Consider the following 25,675-nt stretch of genomic DNA (forward strand, 5'->3'; position numbering starts at 1 on the left):
CAGATGTTTGTGACAACAATGCTAGACAACTTTATACCTGAGATGATCATACCAAACACAAACTATAATCCTAAAATGTGTACAGCTACGGTACATCGAAATCGGTCACGAGAGTAAGGATCTACATTGGACTAACTACGCTACAAACAGTATCCAAAACAGTACTGACGAAGTGTGTGTTCCTGGGAAAATATTTTGTACACTGGCGCACTCATAACGTTGTGAACACATAATAGACATAAATATTAATAGCCACATTCTCCATCTAAAATGCAAAAGTAAGACATAGTGGGTTTCAATGGTTTAACAATCACAAATGATCGCCATTTCTGCCTCTGAGGAGACCAGAGATGGCCTGCGAAACCGCCTGGACGTCATAGATACCAATTACCTGAATCCGCCTACTTCTTTGCCAGACGCTGCTATTTCTGTTGTCAGCCGCTGGCCGATACAACGTTAACTTGCACTGAATTGACTTGTACTTCGGTATAATGTATATCGTGCATCGAGCAGTTTGATCAAGGAGTGTTTTACAAAGGCTAAGACATAACACTATTAATGCGATAAAAACCACTTCGTACATCGCTTTCGGAACAAGTTCCGCTTAGATGAGCTAGTAAAGCTTTTATCCTTCGCATTAAGATAGATCCACTAAACTCTATATCTACACAAGTCACAGGAAATGTTGTGCATTGCTACTTTAGGCATTACCCAATGCTCGCCTAAAGCGGTACAAAGGAAACCAAATCATTTACTACAGCAAAATATTTCAGGATTCGGATAAAACTCTGTCACAAATTATAGAGGAGTTTTCAAATTATAGAGAGAGTCCACAGGATTCGAGCCCCAATGCTACGAGCCAGGCCTCTCATTCTTTTGGGGATTTTGTGGCGTCACAGCGGTCGAGAGCTTTCTTCGAATACGATCCGTAATATTCAATACTGCTATCGAATTTTTTCGGTCATAGACTAGCGCTGCTACTATCAGACTCTGCGACCTTTACACCTACAAGCACTACTGCATAGCGAAAGCTGAAGTCCGCCACTAGATATATTCTCATACCTATATATACGTATATAACAATTCATTAATACCAAATTAAATATATAAGTACATCGTCGTGCTATAGGCAATTCTCATACGGTTCTAAATTGTTGCGTGCGATCCGAGGCTCACAAAAAAATAACAGATATTATAACCTCCCAATGCTAAATTTTCATATCAGAAAACGCTATTCTAAATGCATCTAATGCTTTTTACCAATAACACACTTGCGCTTCAAGTGCAGGGCGATGCTGTATGACATGATTGAAACGAAGTTGCAGTCCTAGACAATGTAGAAAAATGATTTGCGGGAGTGCTTTACCGCCCCATGGGGAGTAGCAATAGGGGCAAACAGCAAATAGGCTGTGTTTATAGTGCGATCTTTATTGGATGAGAGACGCAATTGTAAAGATAGAAGATTAACCCAAAAGCTCTTTTAGCTAAGAAAGCTAAGGATGATATTTGTCCAAAAAAAAAAAAAGAAAAAATACTGTTTTAGGCCACCGGGTCAGCGAATAGAATCTCATTTGAATAATATAATAAATAGTATAATATTAATGAAAGGAGTCCATATATACAGTAGACTGATGGGAGGATTGTAGAGTACTCTATACATTTTTGTACTATAATATTTTAAGCAGTCCGAACCAATAGGGGTTAACAATTGCAGAGTATCACCGGGTAATTTAAAAACTTTAACTCCTACGGGTTCTTATCTCTGCTCTAGGGTTTTGAACACTACAAAAGCTTACTTTCGTGAATCACAGTAGAAATGCGGATGGCTACTTACTATATTAGCAAAAATTCATATACATGTATGTATTGATCCCCACATAAAAATTACAAACTTCTGTCTGTACAAATAGGAAAATTAGATATGCGTAGTTACTGAAGAAAATCCGAGTAGAAGAAAAGCTGGAGGCTTAACTGCGTAATAACAGTTTATTCTATGAGTATCCTTTTGTAATGTTCCGAAACAAACAATAGTCCTAATCACTAGGACACCGTTCCTGCTGGCAATAACTTTTTCAGAATAAGCTAATCCAACTTGTATTTCGTTCGCTTGACACATATATTATGGGTATACAAGGAAACAGCCTGATATTTGCCCCGAACTCATAATCATGCTTATGCTCGTATGGAGCATGTTAATGTGTTTTGATTATTACCATATGAAATATTTTCTGTTTCTTCTCTATTAATATAGCAAGGAAAGAAACGTATTTGTTCAACTTGTATTTTTGTACATATTTAACTGAGTGGTGAAAAATGCTACTTGATAGGTAATTCTACTATCCTATAAAATGTCGAGGTGGACAAAATTAGGGGGTAATGCTTTTCATACATCTTGGAGCTGGCCACTCGCTAAAGAAGGTGTCGCTATCAGGATCCACTTAACATGGCATAATGATTAATGCCAGCCATTATACTTTTTTAATAATATACAATTTTAATCTAGCGGTCCTATTTCATTACGCCATAGTGGACGTAACATATGGGACTCACTTAAATTGGCTACGCTAAGTTGTATATCAGCAATTTTTATTTCGACATTTACGTCCTTGCGTAAGGTAAAAGCCATTTGTGGCCACATTGTGGGATGCAGGCAGTGGCTAGATAAGCTCATTATTATTATTAAGAGGCTCTGTACGGGTCTCATAGGCACTGAGTGAAGTCACGCCAGCTCTATGGATCAACTATAAAATAGGTATAGCCTACTCATCATATCATGCCGTCGCTATTTTTCCCTATATAATAAAATTCGAACAATGTTATCACGTCAGACATCATAGGGATTTTTTTTTTGATAGAGGCGTTCGCTTACCTACCTTGTCAAATCTTTCCTTATTGATGCTTTGGAGCGATCTTTTAAAAAAGAAGATGAGAAATTCGTTAACTACGCATAAGCAAAGTACCTAAATAGATAAAAGTCACTTAATGGAAAAGTTTTTCCGCGAAATCTTCTCTTAGTAAAAATTACTTTTTGGTGGTGCAACTATTATTTGGTTAGCTATGTATTTATCAATAAAAACAGAATGATTCCAGTAAAACATCAACAACGCTTATATATATGTATATATATATGTACACACGTATTGACATAGCTGTTGAAAGTATTTGAATATAGAAATCATCATTTTCCAAAACGGCAATTATAATAAACAATAAATAATAACAGTAGAAACGAAGATACAGTGCGTGTTATTCTCGACAAGCGTTTTGTGGGGGGGGGGGGGGGTAAACTTCTTGGTCTGGCATTTCCTTACTAGCTAATCGTCTATGTGTCGCTCTAATTAAGCAGCTTTATGCTAAATGATAGAAGTATACTGCTGTTTTGTCTGATTCGTGTATCGACACAGTGTGATATTTGTTAGGCCTTGGGATTAAGCTATTTCAGTGTTAGAGCAGTGTTTTATTTTGGAATAATTATCGATCTAAGCCATCATGTAGCAGCAGTCAATCAATGGCCAATGATAAATTCGCTTTTCATTCATTGCAGCGGTATCCTGTTAATGTAGCTGTCGTCTGAAATACAAAAAAAACGAGTCTGATATAGTGCTTTTTTCTCGATGGCATATTAAGCAACGACAATGGCAAATCAATAAAGCCATCTAGCAATTTTTCAAGTACTTGTTTTTCTGCTTTTGTTCAATGCATGTTCCAGCCGTCAGTCATAATCTGGTCGCATAATTGTTTTCATTATACTATGATTGATGACCTATTCAACAGGACCGGGTAAAGTAGTTCGATGTTTGAAGCCGATGTCTCGAGTGATCTAAATCATGACCATGAGGTAGCGAAGGATTGTCTTGCTAAGTAACGTTGCTTGCTCGATGATGAGATCTACTAGCTCTTCGTCGTCCGCAACTGGATCTGCCAGGTCCTGCAGATAGAAGCATGGCAGAAATCATCAATGAATTTTCCTCCTCTATATTCAGTGATTTAGTCTATTTTACATTTTTTCAGTATTTAAAATAATGATTTAAGACCATGCTGATTCACATTGCTACAGATAACCGTCTCGGTATCTTTTTCATTACGACATTTGTCGTACCACTACTTTTTAGATTTGCTTTGTGAAGTTTTTTTTTGTCTACTATGAGTCGCTTTTTTCAGTGGCCATTATAATAGAATGACTTTTGTTGTAGTTATAGGCCACACTCGTTGCGATTAGTTCGTTGCAAATGCTGCTTTGTAATAGGCTCACCGGAAAGAGCGAGTCATCGTCGTCGCCTCGACTCTCGAAGTCAAGAAGCGAAGATGGTGTTGCTGATTCAGGTCGGCAGAAGGACATCGTGTAATCCTCTATCGGTGTCGGGGTACTGGAGGCAGCTGTCCGTTCGAGAAAGCCACCAGAGTGCGGCAGGCAATCCCTGAACGTTCATTATTACTATTATTAACCCTGTTATGCCACCTACAGATGTGATTATCAAACTATTATATAGTAAGCTCTATATATTTGCTATGCACTGATGGCAACGGTATTCGACCCATGCTTGCTGCCCAGAAATCTATTATTATCGATTGTATGACGAAAAGTTATTTCTGTGACTCAATAAACCAATCCAAGTTTTCTAAAATAAACTTTCAACAATGTTAATAATATTTGTTGTTTCATGGGGCAGCCGTATCGAATCATTAGCTGTGTCAAAAGCTACCAGTTAGCAAGTGGAAATCAAAAACTCTTCGCGCCGACTAACGAAATTTACTCTGACGCTACGGCAGCGTTTGTTTAGTATCGTGTCAAGCTTTAACCTCTTCAAAATGCCGCTACGCGCCTATCATTTTCGCGCGTTCCTGTCCGTTCCTATTTGGATTTTTTTGTACTGAATTCAGCTATTTCAATTCTAATATATTCAGATAAAAAGCCTACATTGCATATATCTATCTATCTATTTACAAACAGTAACTACAAATCATTTTAAGAAGCGGCTCCGTACGTCTCGAAGAAGATGTCCGAAAGGATATCGTCATCCATCGAAAAAGAACGCGCCATCCTTAGACATCCGCTCATTTCGCTGCTATCTATTTTGCGATCACTGTTATCGACGACAATAACGGAATTAGAGCTAGGATTAGCGCCTGAGCGACTGGCACTCCCCCGTGGCTGCGTATCAGCATCTGGAAGACAGATGAGCTTGTGGGTGTAGCTTGATGATGGGTCGATCACCCCGCTTACCGCTGCGAAGAAAAATCACAAGAGAAAACAGCATAATTTTTTCCTTGCAGACATGGAGTAATCAACCGCGTTATAGTAATAATCATAACGACTTCGAGCTATCCAGCTCGATAACATCTGCCGTACCAGTGGAGCTAGCGGTGATAAGACGACACGAAAAACAAGCATGTACATAAAACGCGTCGTTAAAATATTGACGTCTTCTTATTAAAAGCCTGCGCGTATTCATCTATGCTAGTTAACTAGCTATAACAATATGAATATAGCGTATAATAGTAACTGGCTTGGTTGGCCGTCAATGACGCTATGCCAGTTGTTACCGAAACTTAACACGATACATTGTACGAGCGCATGATGAAAAGGAAGGAGAACGTTAACTTTATCCGATTCTGGTTGCTACCGGGAACAGCTTTCGGAACTGCTAGCTCTACACAGGGCTTATGTTCGCCGAACGATAGTAATCAACTTAAATCTATTACAGCTAGTGATGGTAATTTATTTTATGAAGTTAATAAGTAGTGGCTTTGCTTTCTGTGTTTGTAACCAAATGTTCGAACTTTGCTTGTAGTTATCCATTTACTTGACGTACAAAAGGTCATCGGTGTGGCTGAATTTATAAAATGTTTTATTTATCCAGGACGGTTAAGTAAAGGTCTCTTTTGGGTGACTCGCTCGTCGACACACGAATCTAACTTTACGAGAAAAAAAAAATTGCCTATTTCTTAGTTTTTCCTTACGCAACGCCGAGAACGACATCAGGCACTATTCTACGAGAGTGATATTTCAAACGACTAAAGAGTCAAGTATGACAAAATATAGTCGACAGTAAAAATCTCGACTCAGAAAATTCTGAAAATCAATTGTTGATCGTTCACAGCTATACACGTTGAAGCAGCTGAGTCAGAATTTCCTTCTCATAGACATAGTAGAATAGACTTCGAAAATAACACTAACACAGAGTATCGATCGGCGGCCCTCTAATACCAACGGTGGTAGCCGGATCAGTCAAAAGTGACATCTCAGTTCGATATTGCCCGTTGTTTTGGAAACTTGTGTCTGGTGGGAAATGTGGTAACTAAGACGCGGCGTGCCATTTGTGTAAAGTAAGATTATGGTGCGACGACCTTTACGACGACTTTGAAAACGTTTTCTATATCTGAGATACTCGAACTCTTTTTAACGATGGACCACCTTAGCAAGTAAGTTTGAAATTACTGGACAATAGCTAGTCGAGTTATGTTATTTTGTGTTATCATGTTATTTTGAACGTCGTGTTTTGTATAGCACATTTACGATAGAATTTTGAAGTACCTTAGGTAAGCGTTTGTCTTTTAACTGGATTTTCTTATCATCTACTACAGACTACTGCGACGAATTAAGAATCGGTGATTAAGCGAGCCTTCAGTTGAATTGTGTTGCCACTGTAAAAATAATTTGTTTCAACAACGAGTCAGTAAACTATGGTTTGATGTAGACCGCTTCCCACGTTAGATAATCAGTAAATATCACCTACTGATCTTGCTTGCCTAATTCAATTGATTTTTTCTTCGTAGTTCATATTGTTTATCACGACGAAGTTAAGTTTGATGCGTGCGGATCAGTCGCGTTAGGACGCACGACTCTCAGTGGTGCTAATGTTAGGAATACGATTCAGAAGTTCATAGGTGACGACCGAAGTGTAACATTGATTAGACCGTTGACGGAACCAACCCTGAATGAATAATTCCGAAGCCGCGTTTACACAACGAAATTGTCTAAATGGCATTAACTAGAGGCTCGTCTACCTATAGATCATGCCTATATCATTTCGACCTGAAATCCCTGCCAGCTCCTCAGATCGTTATAGGAACGATTTAATTGCTTCTATCCAAATAGTTTACCAGCATCGTTTAAATCCCGAGCCCATGGTTTCGGAGGCTGGGCCTCCAAATCTGCTGAAAATAGGATTATTATACTCCACATTATGCTTATATCAGTTTAGGAGCGTGATTTTCTTTTCTTAAAAGCAAACAAAGAAAACATCAACTCACGTAAGTAGTTATAATACAGTAAACAATTTTGGCCTGCTCATTATACGCACCGATAGAACAGGATAATACACGCAATTTTACACTCAGTTTAAAAACATCTACCCGGAATAGTTACGAAAAAAAATTCAGAAACTGCCTATGATAATGCTTCGCAGTTATACTCAGGCACCAAACTCTAATAAACCGTTCGTTCATACAGTTAACAGTTATCCTTTCATCCGTTTGTCTGTGTAGACAATATTTACAGGCGGCAATCGGTAGAAGTTTTCGGTCACTGGGTCATCATCCAAGCTGCCGGCGAAGTGCCGCGGCACAAAGCGTTTTATGTTTGCTCCGCGATTCGTTTTCGTGGCCGTCTGTTGTTACTTCCACTGCCGCAGCTTTCACCGACATTTGCGCAGACGCAAGCCGAAGATCGACATGCATTTGTTGTAAAATGTCGTTCCACTTTCAGCAATAATCGATGGATTATCAACATATTACCGTACACAGTAATGTGTATCGGTCGCTCGAGCTCAGGCCGTTGAATGGACCAGTTAGGAACAACGATGCAGGGTTTTGGAAGTAACATTTGACGAACCGCGTACGAGTACCGTTACAATGATTGCGCTGCTGCGCGCACTGATGTAAGGTCGCTAAATTATAAAAATCGAAACACGGACTAAAGGGTCTTTCTAAAAACAGCGCTTGCCTATTACTATCAGAAGACCTATTAGCAGAAGCCGAAGAGCAGGTGGTGACTGCGAGATAAATTATTAGCCTCGCAGTCACACTGGTGGTGGCTAATAACGGTGCTTCCTGCCAACGTTTGTTTCTCTAGATTCACAAAGCTTAATTGACTTAGTTCAACTATATACACTGGAACTTCAATATGTTATAATTATTAAACAATAAATTAGAGCTCAGTTACTGGATGGGCGGCCTTTCTAAAAGATAAAAGCCCAAGAAACGATGCTGCATACGAAGAAACCCGAAATGCTTTATGCTACCTAATACTTGTATATTCCATGTCCTATGCACTGATTCCAAGAGAAGACTCAAATTTGAACTTCGCCATATTGGAAATCCACTGCATAGAACGCAAAGCCAGCTACCAAGCATTTGCGGCTTAAATGCATACAGATAGTTTAAAACCTATCCCAAAACGAGAGTATGCCTATTTGATTCTTATCGTGTGAGGAGCTCGCTGTGTCCAACGTTTTTCTCCGAGATACAAGTGGTTTTTGCTAGTATCACATCCATAGATAATGTTATACACACGCACAAATAGCATGTACACATTTTGGGAGAACTATACGAGCCTGAAGTAGTCGATTTCCTTGTACTCACAAGAAGAATCGGCGTCACCAGCCATCGATAACTTTGGTGATGTCCGTAATGCGCTCACACGATGTACGAGTTCGTATATACTCAGTTAGATTGTTCGTTCTATTTGCTCGACACAGACACTGTTTCTTAACGTGAGTCCTCCGTGCGGCTTGCCAGCTAGCTATATCCGGACTGATTATTTCATAGTGAGCGAACATCGAACTGACGGCTGATGACAGGACATAATCGGTCACAAGCACTTTAACGGCACCGTTACGTTCGCTTAATCCGAATCGTGATCTATGTTTTTGGACGAATTTGATTTTTATAACGTCCGCTGTTGTTCAGAGGTCTGCGCGTCTTCCCGGCATCGTGGCCCGACGTTCGCAGTAACCCATCGGGAAAAGCTTCAACAAGGGTCTAAGCTGCTCTTGCGCTGACTTCAAGTGTTGAAAATGATCGACAACTCATTTACTAGCTGACTAAATGGCGGCTGGCTGACTACACACAGCTAGCCTTAACACAATTCAATAGAATCGTTCGCAGCGCCACCATGTGCTCAAAGCTAGCCAGCCGTAAGTGAGACACCGATGTAACTGGTTCATAAACTGCGTTTATCTAGTGCGCAGCTCTCGTTCGTCTCTTCATTAAAGCGGCGTTGCCGTCCTGGTTGTTGGCGGGCTGCAACGTGCACTAATGTTCGTACTGGTCGCTCTAGTAGACGCTGGTAGCGATCACAGCGCTAGAGTGGTCCTATGCAGAACTCGAACTACCTACGTCTGTGTTTTCAGCGTTGGCGGTTATGGCGAATAGGCAACCCAAAACCAGACTACTCTGACTCTTTTTTTTCTTCCTTTGTTACTTTACATTTGCATCAGCTACACAGAGCGTTCGGTGTATAGCAGTTTAATTCTCGTGCGAGCCACAACGCCATACACGCTTCAAGCTGAACAGAGCGCTTGGCTAGCACCGGCAGATTAGCAAACGAACGATTGGTACGAAACAACTGAACGGCGACGATTTCTGCTTTCGTTTGTGGGTCGGCGACGTTGCCGTTAGTACAAATTGCACAGCAGGCCACTTGCTACAGGAGGCGAAAACACCTGCCACAGCCGTAGTAGGCCGAAGATGAAAAAGTATAGAAAATAAATAAGACGAAAATGAATCTAGGGAATCGGACACGCGCACGAATTCGACTGCGACACTACAAGCTGTTGCTCTGCTCACAAACAAATCTTCTTACGGTTGCTTCGGTCTGCTGATAGTTCTTACCGGCCCAACTTTCGGTTCGTCTTGCGGACCTCTTCAACAGCTCAAAGTCATGTATGTGTGCGAGGTCCTGCGGCTACCTTTTTGAGATGCGTCGCTTCTGCAGGCCGATCGATTGGCATTCGCTGCCGCAGTTTTTTTCCACCAGCTACAACATCTGCAAGTGTAATAGGACGTGCAGCTGGTACAGCGACGCGGTGGTTACACAGCCCTAGCGTGCCACGTGCTGTTTACAGAAGCACTTGCACTAGTGCTGGGGACCGCCATCTTCGCCTTCATCGCACCCCACAACGCTATTTTTTTACTATTGACCCAGTGACGACTGGGTCGAATGAAGTTACGAGTGAATAACAAGCCCCTATGTTGGCCGCTCGCTCGCCACAGCTGCAGTCGACATTTCAATGCAGCAATGAATGCAATGGGATGCAACGGAACGAAGGCTGTTTCTTCTAACGCGAAGGCAGAACGATGATAGTTCCGTCTTCGCTTCTTGCCGACAGCAATGTTGTTGTCATTGTTGTTGTTGTTGTTGTTGCTCCCGCTGTTGGAGAAATTGCTAATGGCGGTAACGATCGTGCCATATACGTATCCGATCAATCAGTGGCACGAGGCTCCTTTCCTGTCTGCGTTCCCGCTGACAGTGAGAGCTGTTCGTTAACCACGAACCGCTAATACAGCTCCTCCATTATACGGTATGATGTGCCTACCAGCGTCGTGAGCCGTCAAGCTGCTTGGGGCGGGGGCTGGGCGATGCAGAGAAGATACTACAACGAAATCGAGATTTTCGAAAGGGCAATTTTCAGTCAGCATTGTCAAGTGTCGATGCCGCGGTAAAGAGTTGCTACACACTCAAGCTTGGATCTCGAAGGTTTAGCAAGGGCGATAAGCTTCGCATCGCAAAAGGGTGCAGAAAACTTTTGCTAAAAATAAGATTTGAAGAACGCTGAGGCAATATCGCCGCACGAACACGAACTGCGGTTGTTCGCCATTGATTACACAACTCGAGATAGAAGCCAGCTACTAGTTTGTTGTAGAATTCTCGTGTAAATATTAGTTGACAATGCGCCTTGCTTAACAAGGATACGATGTGCGGAATTTAAGTGGTATGAAAGTAAGATTAGAAGAGACAGCTACGGGCCAGTACTACAGTATAGCCACATTTCGTGGACTCTGTAACGTCATATTTCTACTAATATTTCATAGAACGAACGTTTTACGAGTACATTTAACGTTTTATGATGGCAAGCTTAAGACAGTGAGGTTGGCTCCTCAGAACTAAAAATTAGCAATTCTCTGATTGTGGTAAGTTAGCCTAGCGTGTTTTCGGGTCGACAATCCTTTTACAGTGATACAACGTTCTGTTTTGAAGGGTTCTTCGTTGGTCAGATTATAGCTCATAGCGATAGCGACGAACAAAACAATATTGGGAAAATATAGACATTAAAAGTTCTGCTAAGTTATATATTGTCTAGAGCTGGTTGTTTATCACAATGAAAATCGTTCGACCAAGACAATATCTTTTCAAAAATAATCAAAAAACGCATTCCGCCATGTTGATTGACATAGAGGAATACGGATGAACTAGCAGCTATTGATGTTATGAGCCCACCAGCTATATGCCTATGGTTAATAAAAGAAGTAGAAGAATATTCGCCGCCTCCAGGGGGCATAAGCCGTCATCAACAGCCGTACCCAGCCATCAGACCGAAAAAAATTAGACGAATTTTTGTTCTGTCATCACACGACTCATTCGGAGAAAACGCCAAGCCATTGTAAAACTGATGGTCAAGCAATCAGCTTGACTTTTCTGCCATTAGAGCAGAGTAGATTTAGAAAAACCGGTAAGCGAATTGTACGATTAAGTGAACCCGCTTAAGTGGGGATTAGGCGGCTAAAAAGGTAACAACTATTAGTATTATAAAAAAAATCTCCTAAACGAGTTTGAAGCCTCTCTTATGGTCTATATGTACACGTTTCGAGCATACGCAAACCTGGCTAATATAAAAAATCGATTTTACTGATTCGGAACACCATGGCGCAAACATTGTTCGTTCCTGTTTAACGTTCTGACGATATCCAGAAGAGCGCATCATAATGCTACATTGCAGTTAACATTTTGTATCAGCTGGTATTCGAACATGGTATCGTAGAGAACTCTGAATTTCGTATGAAAAAAGATCTGCATGTTAATGTAGATAGCAGTTAAACCGTAAGATTTATCTTGACATGATTGCGAATTCACGTGATAGGCATTTTCTAAAGCTACGCTTCTACCTGTGCCACGGCTGTGAACATAAGGGCATGCATAGCTTCTACTACACTACTTGTTTCCGTATAGCTTATTAATCTATATTACAGTATGTTACGGTACGCCGATACGCTCAACTGGCATTTTTTGAAAGTTGCGGAACTTTTTTATGCCTACTGCCCGCAGAACGGGGGGCTATCCTATTAGGAAGGGAACAAAAAACATCGCCATGGTAAAAGAGAATGCCCTTGACAGTTGTTATCGTTAGCAGTGACGTGAAATAACGCTGGCTCGATCGGCGGAATGACGGAAAGTAAATCAAGGAAGCCTCATTTACGTAATCAGGTGACAATGGCAGTTCCATTAGTATCAAATGATAATTTAACTGATAAATTTACAAGTAGAGAAATAAAGAAGTTAGAACTGGGCTTAGAATGAGGTTACGCTCTTGCATTATCAATGTTCATGAATATCTAGGAAAGAGAGGTATATATTTACATTTATATAATATATTAATGACACCTGCTGAACCTGTGTGAATGCGCGATTATAGGTCATCTTCACCTGTACGTTGATTTCCGCAAAACTTTTACTCCGTGAATTTCTTACATACTCTTAAATGATTCTTTTTGCGATAAGAGACTCGCGCGGGACATTTTAAATGGTGCTACATTCATGGCTCGAATCGAGCTCGTGTAGACTCGAATCGTCAGCGTTCCACGGTTGAACGTGGAGCAACTGTGGACGAAATATGGATCAGAAAATGTTTCGCAGTGACTTCAGACCTTGTTATCCAACCGTCCTTTGTTTAAATGCATCACTTCCATATATTGTATTCATCTAAACAGAGTTACAGGTCAAAATCAAATTTTTTGCTTTAGCATTTCAAGGCAAAAGCTTTTCACGAGAAATCTGCGCTAAGAAAATTCTTCTGGCTAGTTTAGGACAGAGTTTTAACGTTCCAGGTTAGCTACATTGTAAGACAGTCTATATCTGGGTTTAGCCCGAAATAATAGTCTCTTAAAAACTATTACGCCAGAAAACATACATTCTATGCTTAGTTGTTTTAAAGCGAAATGTTAACTTCCAATGCCCGAATCGGAAAAGTGTTTCGAAAGAACCTACGCATTTATTTGTGTGTGTTTTTATGTGTTCCGCGAACTACCAAAGATATACAATGGATCGTAATAAAGCTATTCTTTATTAAATTGAATTAGATCCTGTAATATACGTCAGTATATCTCGTCGAATAGCTTTGCGTCTATATACATATATAAAGAAGCCGCATTTTGTAAACAACTGTATACGCAATTGATTTTACAGTATAAAATAACCCTGCCTGGAAGTCAAAGGTTGTCTTAAATAAAAATACACTATAGAATGGCTATATCGTGAAATTGTTAGCCGAAGAACTACTCCATGACTATATAATGGGCCATTACTTTCTATTATACATGGGTACGTAAGGCAAGTTCGCTCCACTCTGCGGATTTGTCATTTGCGTTAGACTTTTTGTTCGCTATCAGATTGTATTATTTATCCAATAGTAGATAATAAAGTTCTACTAGCATACTACGATATTTGCTATAGTGGTAAACTAAATCGGCTGCACAAATTGCACTTTCTAACTGAATAACTAAGAAGGCTGCCATATTTCAACATGAAGAAATGCGAGCCATGTTATACAAAGTGCCGCTCATCTCGTGACCGCTATGAACTGTTTCGGTGCAGTCGCGATGGGTCCTACATTTACACATTTCACTACACAAATATGACAATACTGCATGTTAGATATGTGTTTTTTTTTTTTAATTATCTATTCAGGCATAATTCAGAGATAAAAAGCTGCCTAAGTAAACCCCGCTGAATTAATATCTTCCAGCTATTACGTATTCGGTGGGGCTTTAAACACAGATTAGGGCATTGGTCGATTGAAACTCCCATTTTATTTAGACTATACTAACAACGGGACTGGCGCCGTAATCTTACGAACTGCAATGACCTAGTTTAAGCGATTTGTAAAATTGTGTTTTTTTTTTTTAAAATGGCCCATAATTAGTCATTAAAATATACCGTTGACTATATAGCGCGGAAGATAACGTATCGATTGACGCTAAATACGATCGTATTGCCTCTGAGCGAGTAGGTGGAAACCTATACTTTATTTACAGTTTTATTATATAATCGATCAGATGAAGAGTGCTCCATTCGAAAACACGTTCATATGTAGATCGATATGTATGAAGCGAAATCAGTAGTTGGAGTTTAGGCTCTGCAAAAGGTCGCCAAAATGCTATGATTATAGGATATTAAAAAAATAAACCGTGTACGAAGTAAATAAAGTAACTGCAAGAACAATTTCCACGTGAGAGGTCATCGATTAGAGTTATAGAACGGTGATTATGTTTGTTCGGATCTTCCAGAGATGACCGTTTCAGTATCGAAAAGCGTAATGCATATGGCATCGATTAATATAAAAATGTAACAATCACGGGAAAGAAAATATTAGCGAACGACATCCGTTCTAATACTACTAAATCTAAATATTTAAATTTTTATTGTATATTTTAACATTTATCTTTCCAGTATGTTGCGATATCCGCGTTACGTTAATACCACCTTGGAATTCTCTCAAAGCGAGTCAGTTAACCAGCTTCTTCAGTTTACCGTTATCATCTCGAAGCGTCCAGCGGACAGAAGAGAAATGTTTCAGGGATTTGGCCAATTTCCATTGGGTTTACATTTGAACCTCTTAAGATGTCTAGCTGCCACATTCGATGAACTTGTTCAAACGTTGCTTTCAGCCGTGTTTTGCACACTGCGACACATCCAACTTACTAGAAAATTCTTCTTCGCCAAAGTTCTATAGAACACCCGACGTATTTACTAACTAGTCGTAAAAAAGCATGCCAATAAAACACAATAAAAAAGCTATTACTGAGCAGGTTTGTCTGCTAAAACATTTGTAGAAGGTATTGAATGAATTTAGGGTAAGCGACTTCTTTAATTAGTGAATTTGCTACTAAAGATAATACCACGGCTATATTTTATCGTATATAGTGTCTTCGAGCATATAATAATAATCTAGATTTTTACACCGTGATCTATTCCACAGAAAGTTCTCACACCCTGAGGTAAATTCCGGTTGACGTGGAGGCATTAATTATTTCAATCAAAGTATACGGTTCGTATATTGGAACGGAGGCAAACGAGTTACTAGGACCGCGATATGACAAATACACTATTGTATCTTAGCTCTGCGTCGATATCGTCTATAGATGCTTTCCAGGCGAGTGAAGTGTGGAAAATTTCTGTTTGCTTTTCGGACGATTAACGTATAATCAGAAGCCCTTCATATTTATTGATTTAATAAATTCAACGCGCCAAAACAAAGCAAATACAAACAAGAAGCCATTTCTTGTTTTATAGTCAAATGTTAATGCACTCAATCCAATACAACATATTGGCTGTTTGCGGCAAATGTAATGCAGTCAATAAATATGTCGATTTGTTATGTTTTAATATACAGGAAAATTGGCGGCCCGGTTGGCAAGTCGATTACATAATGGCATAAGAACGAACTCTTCTCTGATGTCACTTTACTCGTTTTTGGGATAAAATTAGCTTCGATGTCGTGTGCCTTTTGTTCTTGTCGCGTAACAATTGGAGGTCGTAGATAAATTACTGGCCCTACCGAGGATCATTCCGTTTATTCTTTTATCTCGCCTACGCACACGTACACGTACACGCGTAGCACCAAGTCATAATATTGGATCGGCCTCATCGACAAAATTTTCTATTAAAAGCAACTTGGTCTTTGAGGCTATGGTATTAAATGGCCCGAAAAACCTGTATTGGGCAACTGATAGCAATATTTTACAGACATTGTAACTTTTGCCTTATCGTATAAATTAAACCATTTAAGAATACATATCTAGCTGCTGCTCCAGAAAGTCCTCTATTCTATGTAACGATTTTAAATAATTCCTTCTATGGTTTTAGACTCTAGCAACAATACATTACCCATATATGGGGCAGGATTTCCGACAAGCCAGTTCGCGAAAATAGTGCAAGCTATATACGTTCCTGTTCCTCTACACTGGTATCCTTGGGCTCATTTTTACTGATTCAAAAATCACTGCGAATGGTTTTCATTTTTTTTACGGTGTCAGTTTCATAATGGTGGTATTTATAGAGCTAGGTGGTGTTCCGCAAATTAATAAAAAGTATACTAAAAAAAATAAGCCTACTGTCTAAGTACTGACATGAGAAAATGTTTTTTGTCTAAAAATAGCTGCTAAGAATATTTGAGGCCGGATCGCTAAACCAGAAACATTTTTTGTTTACTATTGAAGACGCCGGCGAAACAGTGGATATGTATAATTGCCACGTGTCGTAGATAGAAAAATCATGTTTGCCCAAAATTAGGCTGCTGTCTCGAATCGGGCTCTACATACATGAACCTCAGTTACGTAATTAATTACTTGAGGTAAACTGTAGTCGAACAAAGTTAACTTGCTTTGTGATTTCGTTGTTACCACGTAACTATCTGTTACGTTGTCACATTGAAAATGGTTAAATGAGACATGTCAACAAATTTCTACATTTATATCAGAGTAAAGCTATTCTATCAGTGACTTTCGTGCAGTCGCACCTTAGTCTTAGTTAGTCCAATTAAGGATTCTTGGATTATTGCTTTCCACAACCTGATTACCTAATGGCAATCATCTACATAACTAGAGCAATATATCGAAAATGAGCTTGCCGCATTTCAGGGAATCTGGTAATAAGCAGTCGTTAGTTACTATTGAATGGCTGTACTTAAGACAACTTTTGGCCTACAACTTTCCTAAACAGCGGATTGTCTTAAAATGTGGACTATTTTTATCTAAAAGTTGTCTGTCTTCAGGCAAAAATAGGCGTTGGCTTTTGCCAGTTCTTTACGTGGCTCTAGTATTCGTATTCTGACTACGAAGATATCTCACTATAAACTATAAGGATGAAATGCGGTCTAGAAGCTTTGCTCGTGATAGCATACATAGCAACATATGAGTAGTTTATATTGCACAAATTCAATATATAGTCGATAAGAAAGTAGTCCTATTTATTTTCATTTGAATTGTCTGGTTTGTCAATTGTGTCAGAAGTGATCTATCAGGCCGAAACAATGTGCTACATGCTTCATCCGCTACCTGATATCCAGTTTTTAAGGCAGCTAGACTAAGCTTTTCAGAACACCCACAAGATGGCGCTAGCTGCTGCTTGAACTCTCTTAGTCTCGGCCGCCGGTTGGCCTGAAGCCGCAACGGGGCCGGCCAGTTAGTAATGCTATACGATTTGGAGCAAGTAACTGCATGCCCCTAGTTCCTTCACTCGTTCGCTAGCGGTCCTTTCTGGTGATGAGCGGCGGTTGCGGTACCGATCAGCTGAGTGGAGTTTGTGTACGGTATTGATGCAGGCTGAAGCGAGCAAGAGCGCGTGTGTTGTTCCTATAGTTTGCAGTACTCGGCCTGTTTTCTGCGGACAATTACTTGATTGCAAAGCTGGCTAGTCAAAAAACGTTTTCGCGCAGTTCAGCATCGGTCAGGGTAAGTTGCTCGCGGAAAGCTCTGCTAATAATACATAGCAACAGCTATGTATACATATGATCAGTCAGTCAGATAAAATTTTTAGCTATATACGGGCAAGTATAACGTTAAGAATACGAACGATATATTTGGTTTTTACTAAAATTAGGTATAAGTGCAGGTGGGCTGTCACATCTAATATCTTCTTGGTGTTTTCAACGATCTGCTGAATGGCATCAGTTAACGATGTAAATATACATTGTCTATCGATTTTCAGTCGACATCTTTATTGCTCCATACAGTTCTTATTGTCTTCGGTTGAAGTGATACGGTGCCGTCGAACGGACTGCACTTAATTGGTCCTGCGCTTAAAAGCTGTTCTCGAAAACACGTTATGACGATGCCCACACTAAAAAATCGTTGCGAAAGATAACGCCGTCCTTTTTGTGGGAAGGTGGAAATTTCTCAGAATCGAACTTTTTTTGAGACTGATCGAAATCAATTGTACTTTTTGTTTCAGATCACTATGTGTCGAATTGCATATTTTGGATCTGGCTGGCTTGACGCTGGTCTGTCGGCTATACGTCGTCTCAAATTGAACGCGCCTTTGGTCAAACTTATCTGATATCGTTAGCATGTGCGATCCTCTATCAACACCACATAGCAGAATTCCGAGCTTTGTCTAAAACCATACAAGTGTAGTCAACATTCACTCCTAGAAACCTGATTATTCGTCTCTACTTCTCTATAAACAAGGAGCTATAAAATATATATTAATTAAGAATGAGGTAAAATATTTTTCCATTGGACACATCTGACCAAATCAAGTATGTGCCAAGCTGATTCGTGAGCTGTTTACACAATGTGGCTAGAGGCACGTGCTGCGCGACCTTGAATTTCGAATACCGCGCACCGGCTACTCGCTGCAGGCCGTCTACCTTAGTTTCCGTTCCTCTGGTTGTCCGGTAAGGAAAACATACATTGTTCCATTTTTCAACTTCCTATCGTGCTGTATGGACGGTTCTTTACGAGTGACAGGCATGGATTAGCGATCAATCGGCTAATCGTATCCTTGCATAATAGCCAGTATCTACCTCGTTCATTTGCTTACGTGATAAGCCTTATAAAAAGTTAGGGGCATTGTACACGTAAAGCGGATAAGCATTATGGTATATAAGATGATCTTCGCTCAACTATAGTAATCCTTAAATGTTGGAAGTTTGATCACCTACTGGGTCACCTCCTTGCATAATTATTCGCATAAACGAGCGTTTGCTTCATCTAAAAAAGCCTCAGTGTCTAATGCTTCAGATTCCTAGATTATTGGAATCGAAACACATTGTTGTGTTGGTCGAAAACTTACCTTCATGAATTACTTGACCAGTTCGCACCTGGACCACGGTGGCTTTTTCGGGACTGCGTTCGCCTTCTGATAAATCAGTAAGTTTTCAATCGTAACGACGCGGATTTCGATCATGGTCATCACAGAATGAGAAATCGACGAGTGCGCTCGCTGTCGCTCCGAAGCTCCGTTACTTACATTTCTATGAGAAGGCGCATAATCTCGATAGCCAATCTCAGTAGGCGCTAAAGCACGCCATCTCCTGTCTTTTGAACTACATGAAACTACTTTTCGCGCCATCGGCAGTTTATTTTGTTTAGGTAATCACAATACCAGTTTCGCTGGTTTAATTTTGTACTGGACAATCTTTTACAGTAACGCGCTGGCTACAATATAAACGACTGTTCTTTATCAATTCATTCATTAACAACATTTTGCACGCATTATTTAACGCCTTGCGCTCGGTGGCGCTCACACCGTTTCCAGTGCTCTGCTTTGTCAGACGGCGAACCCTACTTGTTAGCACCCGAGAACGGACTAAACCTATTTAATTAAAATGTACAATGTTTGCCCTGCAGAACAAATAAACGCGGTTGTATTTAATTGATCGAGTAGCTTGTGCTCATTGTTGATGATGGTTATAGTTCAGTGAGCTATTGTCAGTCAAGCACTGCCCCACAGTTTTAGTACGGAGGAAGCAGTGAGGATGGGGGCTCAAGGTAAACAATTCAAATCGATTCGCGCAGACCTGCCTTTGTTTACGTACTAACTTCATTAAATGTGCCTATGAGCAAAGGGAGAAAGATATATCGAATTTTTTTTTATTATCTTTTATCATTAGATCTGTGTAAGTAAACAAGTTCAGTTATTCTAAATGGCAGTTTTAGCGCTTTCAGTATCATTATCACATTTAATACACACACAAATGTACATCGGACTATAGTGGCATGTTTGTCAATATTTGAGGTGGCCTTATGAATCGTCACACAGGCCAGCCATTGACGACAGACCTACACTTCAACGATTCGATTCACTGCGGAAAGGAGAGGAGGGTAAGCACGTCAAAGATTATGATAGCACGGTGATTGTTTTTAGTAAACAACGCCCTCTCCTTATTTCCTTCCAAAAAGTATCTCAAGTCTCTTCTGTAGAGTCGCAAAATTCATCCTTGGTGTTCTTTCCATTTGAATGGCAGAAAATAATCTCGCGTCCTCTAGCGTTGGCTAAAACCTAGATACTCATTCTCTGATTACAGTTGTCCCGCGCAAAGCTTGAGAAACACGTAGTAGTCTGGGTTGAAATCCGAGCGTGGACAGACATCGTTTTGTGCTAAGAACACACCAGGCATCTGATGGGATGTCGAAGAGCGGTAGCGGACGTAAAGAACCCAGTACGTCCAAGTTCTGTCCAATAGTGGTCTTGCTTGGTGTCTCGTATGGCCAAATGAATTTGAGAAAGCTTTAAGATTAATATACGACAATAAAAGCAAGATGTTCCGGCAGGCTATAGGATTTTAATCTGCTAAAGAAGGTTTAAAAATAGTAGTATAAGCATTATTTAAACTTTTACAGATGTAATGATCTCTTTGAAAATGTAAACACATTGTGCTTGCGGTATATGAGGCTAGAATATAGCGCGTCTGATTTATTTCAAGTTATACACTGTAATTATTAAATAACACAATTCTAACATAAATAATAATAATAATAATAATAGGAAACTTTTTGTCACAAAGCTGTTCTATTACATAACGCTACTCCTGTACTCCTCGCTGAATGAAAGCGATTATTATGTTTTCCGCGAATAGCATCCCGATTTGTGGTTTTTGCACACACGTCACAGTGTCTATTTATCAGCTTAATCAGCCAACTGATTTCGATAAACGCTTTAATTGTATTGTAGCAAACTGAATTGTGAGGGCACAATGTAATTCAGAGATTTCGTTGGATTGATATATTCTTATACGCGAACACACCTGAACAAATTCAAAGTTATTGTCAGCATCTCTTAGTCAGAGACAGCTCCCATCATCTGTAAGGTTTAAGATAATAGAGACTTAAAGAATACGTATACTGTTGTTAAGAAACGTGCGCCAAAGATTATTTTCTATCATGACGCAGATGTTCGGACACGCATGCTTTCTTTTCACGCATGCATTTTTATCTCACAGACGTACAAAATCGTCCACAATCAAATGTTATGTAAAAAAAAAAACGATAAAAAAAACAAAGTTTTCAAAAGCATAGTCCTGGCCACTGACCTTAGTGGGCAAGTGTAATCGGCAGCTACTGTTGGCTCGTAAATACTGGTAAAATTGCGACGTAGACTCTCTCGCGCTGCATATTTGGAATAGAAGTCTCCACCATAACGAAAATGCTATTCATGCCAACCAAACAATCACACTGGTAGTAGTACATTGTTAATAACTACTCGAAACAAAACTTTATAGATCTCAACGCCTGTGCCATTGACATACGACAAGGCTTGCCTCTTCAAATAAAGGGAAGAGGGTATTCCGCACTCTTCGTTACGGCGTATAGGCAAGCGTGCGATTGGATGAATGTTGTTTGATCGCGGACTCTTCCTGTCTGCCGCCGTACGTCGCAACGTCTTGAATTCGAACGGCCACAGAGTCAGTCGTTGGTTCCTTACTCCAATCCCAAAAACTCAGTTCGTTTTAGCCAATTGTCGGACATTCGCTGCACTCCTCTACACATTGTGACTGTTCCATCTTTGTGGCCGTAGCCGAACGCCTGTTGCAATTTCGCAGTTTGACACGCAACACATAGCAACTCTCTTCTTTTCCCAAAAATAAACCCACGAGTTGCTATGAGTGGTATATAGTATTAACTGGTGAAAGTGACTATGACGCGCACCACGGGTTTGTCTCTTTGAACTCGGTATTCAGCTTGCTTGTGCCATTGATTGTGTGTAAGTGCTTTAATTAAGTTAAACTTACCAGAGCACATCTATTTTACGCTAACGTGTGTGTGTGGAGTGCAATTATTTTAAAATATAAAGACCAAGTTATCGAAAGATACGCGTTGATTATCAGTGCATATAAAGTGGGCTCCTACGTTGGGGCTATTAAATAAGGTCTGCTGTTTACTATTGTAAACTTGCTTGAAACTAAACTTATCGACGATCGATCATATAAACATATATAAACTGGACGACGGCGTTAATAAATTTGTCAGTATTCACGACCAACGCACGACAAAGTCAAAATAAAAACGTATTCACGTAGGCATAAATAGTTACCGGGTTATGTTTCCGTGTGTGCTATATACTAGACCGGACTCACAACCCTGAACTTCGATGTGTGTTAAAAAGGACGAGGCATGAGGGCCATCTGACCTTCTTTTCGGACCACTAATTTTGGACGAAATGTGCTTCTGCCCGACCACATTTAACATGTATTTAAAACTCAATGAAATGTCAGGGATTGTGTTGACCCGTCTTGCAAAATGATGGTCAACTTCTATGACACCAAGTATGGCCAGCATACCTGAAATTTAGCTTGAGCACCTGAGCATAAAACGAAGACGTACACTTTGCGCACGTCTCTGACGTCCAAGAACGCGAGCACGCTATGAAAACTACCATCCGTACCTGGAACAGAGCAACGCAGTATAGATTCATTCGCCTTTATCTCAGATTATGTCCTCTGTTACATTTAAATATCCGTGATGCTGTGGCCACCATCCACTACTAATGGTCAAAGGGTCGTTAAGTTTCAAGCATCAAGATTATAGTTTCAGCGGAAATGACACAATCAAATGACTCGAATACTAGAAAAACAGCCATTACGTGGATTGTTACCCAGATTGTGTTCTGGGAAGTAGTTCTGCTGAGTTGCTTCGACAAAGAACAAAGATAGCTAGCGAAATTGGGTTTCAGTATAGGCCATATTATAGCACGCTTAGCGAATAACGACACCCCCATTTAATCTACTTCCTTGTTTGCCTTGCATGTGGGTTGTCACTTCGTTTCGTGTTTACTCGCAAAGAATCGTCACGACGGGTACCCCCTACCAACACGATTTGCCTCGACTGCTTCTCGACCGAGGATTTTTAGAAGATGGAGGGCAGCCTCGGTAAGTTTATCAAGAAACAATGTTTTTTGTTGTCCTTATAATGAGTGAAAAGGAGTGGCACACAACAAATTACGTCGTCCTACGTGATAGACAGATTCTTCAAGTTGTAGACACAGCTATTCCTATACCGTCTGAATTCTAACATATAATTCGGGACCTTTTATCAATAAGGTATAGTAAGCCCAGGACCAATCAGTGTGGCAATCTTAAGGAATGCTTAGCGGCAGTATCAGATGGAATATTCGAAACATGTCGTGTTGTACGGGTATGGCTGTGAATAATTCTGAACGTGTATCCGCACACAATTTGAGCAGTAACACTGACGAGTCAGCAGGTGATTGAAATATATCACAGGAACTTCGAAAAGTGGGTCAACAAACGAACGAACTCCTGAGTAATCCAGTTAAAGCAAGTATTAACAGTGGATTTCTAATACTGCGAAAACATTTGTGAATATTCCCAGCCATCAGAAATGTAGCTTATGTGGTATGGTGCAGGGATGTTGCTAGAACGTCAGTCGGATATTCAACACAAGGGACCATTATTGGACTCTTTGATATAAATAGATTTAATAAGCTGGTATTTATTAACTGCACAGTATTCCAGCATAGGTGAATAAGCAAAACAAAAGCATATACTATTTTGTGAGCGCTATTAGTGTCGACTAGGTATCAGGAACAAGGATGGATCACACAGAGTTCTTGTTCGCAGGTTTTGTGCATGCTGAAATTGTTAGTGTTTAAGAAGAGTGTCACGCTTGGATGTTGAAGCCGACGAGTGCTAGTGAGTAATATTTTACTTTATAGGGTCTTCAAGAGTATTGCCTACAGAGACAACTATATTCCAATGTACTTATTTTCAATCTTTCTTTAACCAATGTCCATCTGTTAACAAAGTCGATAATCTAAGTATCCTGCTTTATGTTTTCAAATATGAGCGTTGGAAGACTCGGAAGAGCAGCGACGGCGCGAACTCAGCATTCAAGTACCGATTCGTTATTGACGGTTGTTTTGTCCAATGGGCAGTAGGATATTGTTTGGGCCCGTACGCTTTTCATAGAATTACTACTTAGACTCAGCGTCGGCGTTGTGTCACGGCCACCCTATTTTTGGGCACTATCGATGACACAAATAACGTAAGTAGTGGTCGTTGCTCTCTGGGTTCGATGCTCGCGGGTCGACGATCCATGTTCCTTGCTAACGAGGCTTTGCTAATTGGCCATTGATTTTTCACCGAAAGAAGAATGCTGCTTATTTGACTAATTACACTTACCCAAGTGAGGCTGTTTACTATTTATTTTCTGGGGTCACATCTTTGAGAAGACAGATCTAGCCGCGGCCGTAAACGTTATCACATGTTGGAGCTAAACCGAATCTATATTCTGAGCCGAGAAACGATTAGGTTAGGTTACTATCCGTCGTAACATTAAGGAGTGAACTGCAGCCGACAGATTGCACAGAGGATAGCTCTCCAATTCATATCAGCACTCATGAACCTCAGCGTTCAAACAGTGTACATTCCTCATTTAAGTCTAGGTCTCTCAGCAAGCCTTAGCTTACCTCATAATACTTCTCAGGTGCATCCTGGCTTACATACGAATCAAAACTAATTATTATTATATTAGTATTATGAATTCGGTAAATCTTCAGTTGTACATTACGTATTCAGTGCACCTTTATCGATACGCGTCCAATATCTGCTCAGTTGATGAAAACTGCAAATGCTCATGCAAAATGTCAGACCTTTAAAAGCTATGTATGCAGAATCTTAGGTCACTACCTGACTAATCAAGAGACATTTTGTCAGAATATTGTGAATGTAAGATCTAGCTGCACGTTATTTTGACGACCTTGTAGGTTGGTTGATAACGTATTGCGCGAGAAAATATACTAAGCAGCTAACGGGAACCGCTAAAAATAACATCAGTTTGTTCGTATTTTCCTCCCTATTACGTTTGCGCTATGCGAACATCGCTATAGTTGAGAACATTCGGGATTCCGGAGTATTTCCCTGAGGTCGCCTTGAACTCCGCAAACAACGCTAAACTACCGACGTCCGACGTCGGATTCGAGGGCAGCTCAGTTCATGGGTACAATAGTACAATGCCAAATTACTGAACACTGCCATCTTTGGCAGAAAGCACTGCTTTGGCCTCGTTGTCCCTTTTAAAGATATGGCTTAGAGTCCGTTGGACTTTTTAATGGCCGGTCATACTTAGACACTTATCTCTGTAACAACGGACACCTGCCACAGAAATGCTCGTGTTTATTCCACTATCGATCTATAAGTGACATAACTGAAGAGATGTTAACTATAATAAACAACGAGTCGTTTTGTAATGCATACCAATAGATACGAATAGAGAACCTATCAAGGAAAAGTGCCTTTATTGGTTTTTCTAGCGTATGAGAATAAGCTTGTCCACACGAAAACAATGCCATTGAATGTTGTTGACCTTTTCGTGCGTACATGAGACAGTGCCATACTAAATTATTAAACACTGCGATATAGCGAGAGCCAATTTCGATATAAATAAACAGAAGCTTCGCATGCCCAGATACGCGCTTGCGAAAATATCGATTTCAACCTAA

The 25,675-nt window shown here is 40.2% G+C and overlaps 2 protein-coding genes across 9 annotated transcripts in view; one reads left to right on the top strand and one right to left on the bottom strand.

The window, feature by feature from the left end:
• The window catches only part of HisT (Histamine transporter), a 63,945-nt gene that overhangs the window by 26,411 nt on the left and 11,859 nt on the right, over nucleotides 1-25,675 (top strand). For 2 of the 7 annotated variants that reach the window (XM_086989398.1, XM_086989399.1), the window contains one exon: nucleotides 22,998-23,084. In XM_086989398.1, the coding sequence (XP_086845524.1) occupies nucleotides 23,069-23,084 (16 nt within the window). In that variant the 5' untranslated portion in view covers nucleotides 22,998-23,068. Of the gene's footprint in view, nucleotides 1-17,363; nucleotides 17,668-19,946; nucleotides 20,379-21,342; nucleotides 21,920-22,997; nucleotides 23,085-23,719; nucleotides 23,868-25,675 lie in introns of those variants that run through there. The other 5 variants (XM_022806540.2, XM_086989401.1, XM_022806539.2 and 2 more) reach the window with 5 other exon arrangements.
• On the bottom strand, nucleotides 3,085-9,239 carry LOC111250788 (uncharacterized). Of its 2 annotated transcripts, XR_002673514.2 has the most exons (5): nucleotides 8,584-9,239; nucleotides 4,986-5,226; nucleotides 4,253-4,418; nucleotides 3,764-3,928; nucleotides 3,085-3,570 (listed from the first exon to the last, which is right to left on the bottom strand). XR_002673514.2 is itself a non-coding variant. In XM_022806545.2 (4 exons), the coding sequence occupies exons 1-4, from the start codon at nucleotides 8,606-8,608 to the stop codon at nucleotides 3,821-3,823; spliced, it is 540 nt and encodes a 179-aa protein (XP_022662280.1). In that variant the 5' UTR covers nucleotides 8,609-9,238; the 3' UTR covers nucleotides 3,085-3,820. The 2 variants fall into 2 exon arrangements, 1 of the variants encoding a protein (XP_022662280.1); XM_022806545.2 differs by having other exon boundaries at nucleotides 3,085-3,928; nucleotides 8,584-9,238.

The sequence above is a fragment of the Varroa destructor genome, unplaced genomic scaffold (genome assembly GCF_002443255.2).
Source record: "Varroa destructor unplaced genomic scaffold, Vdes_3.0 BEIS01000005.1, whole genome shotgun sequence".
NCBI classification, from domain to species: Eukaryota; Metazoa; Arthropoda; class Arachnida; order Mesostigmata; family Varroidae; genus Varroa; species Varroa destructor.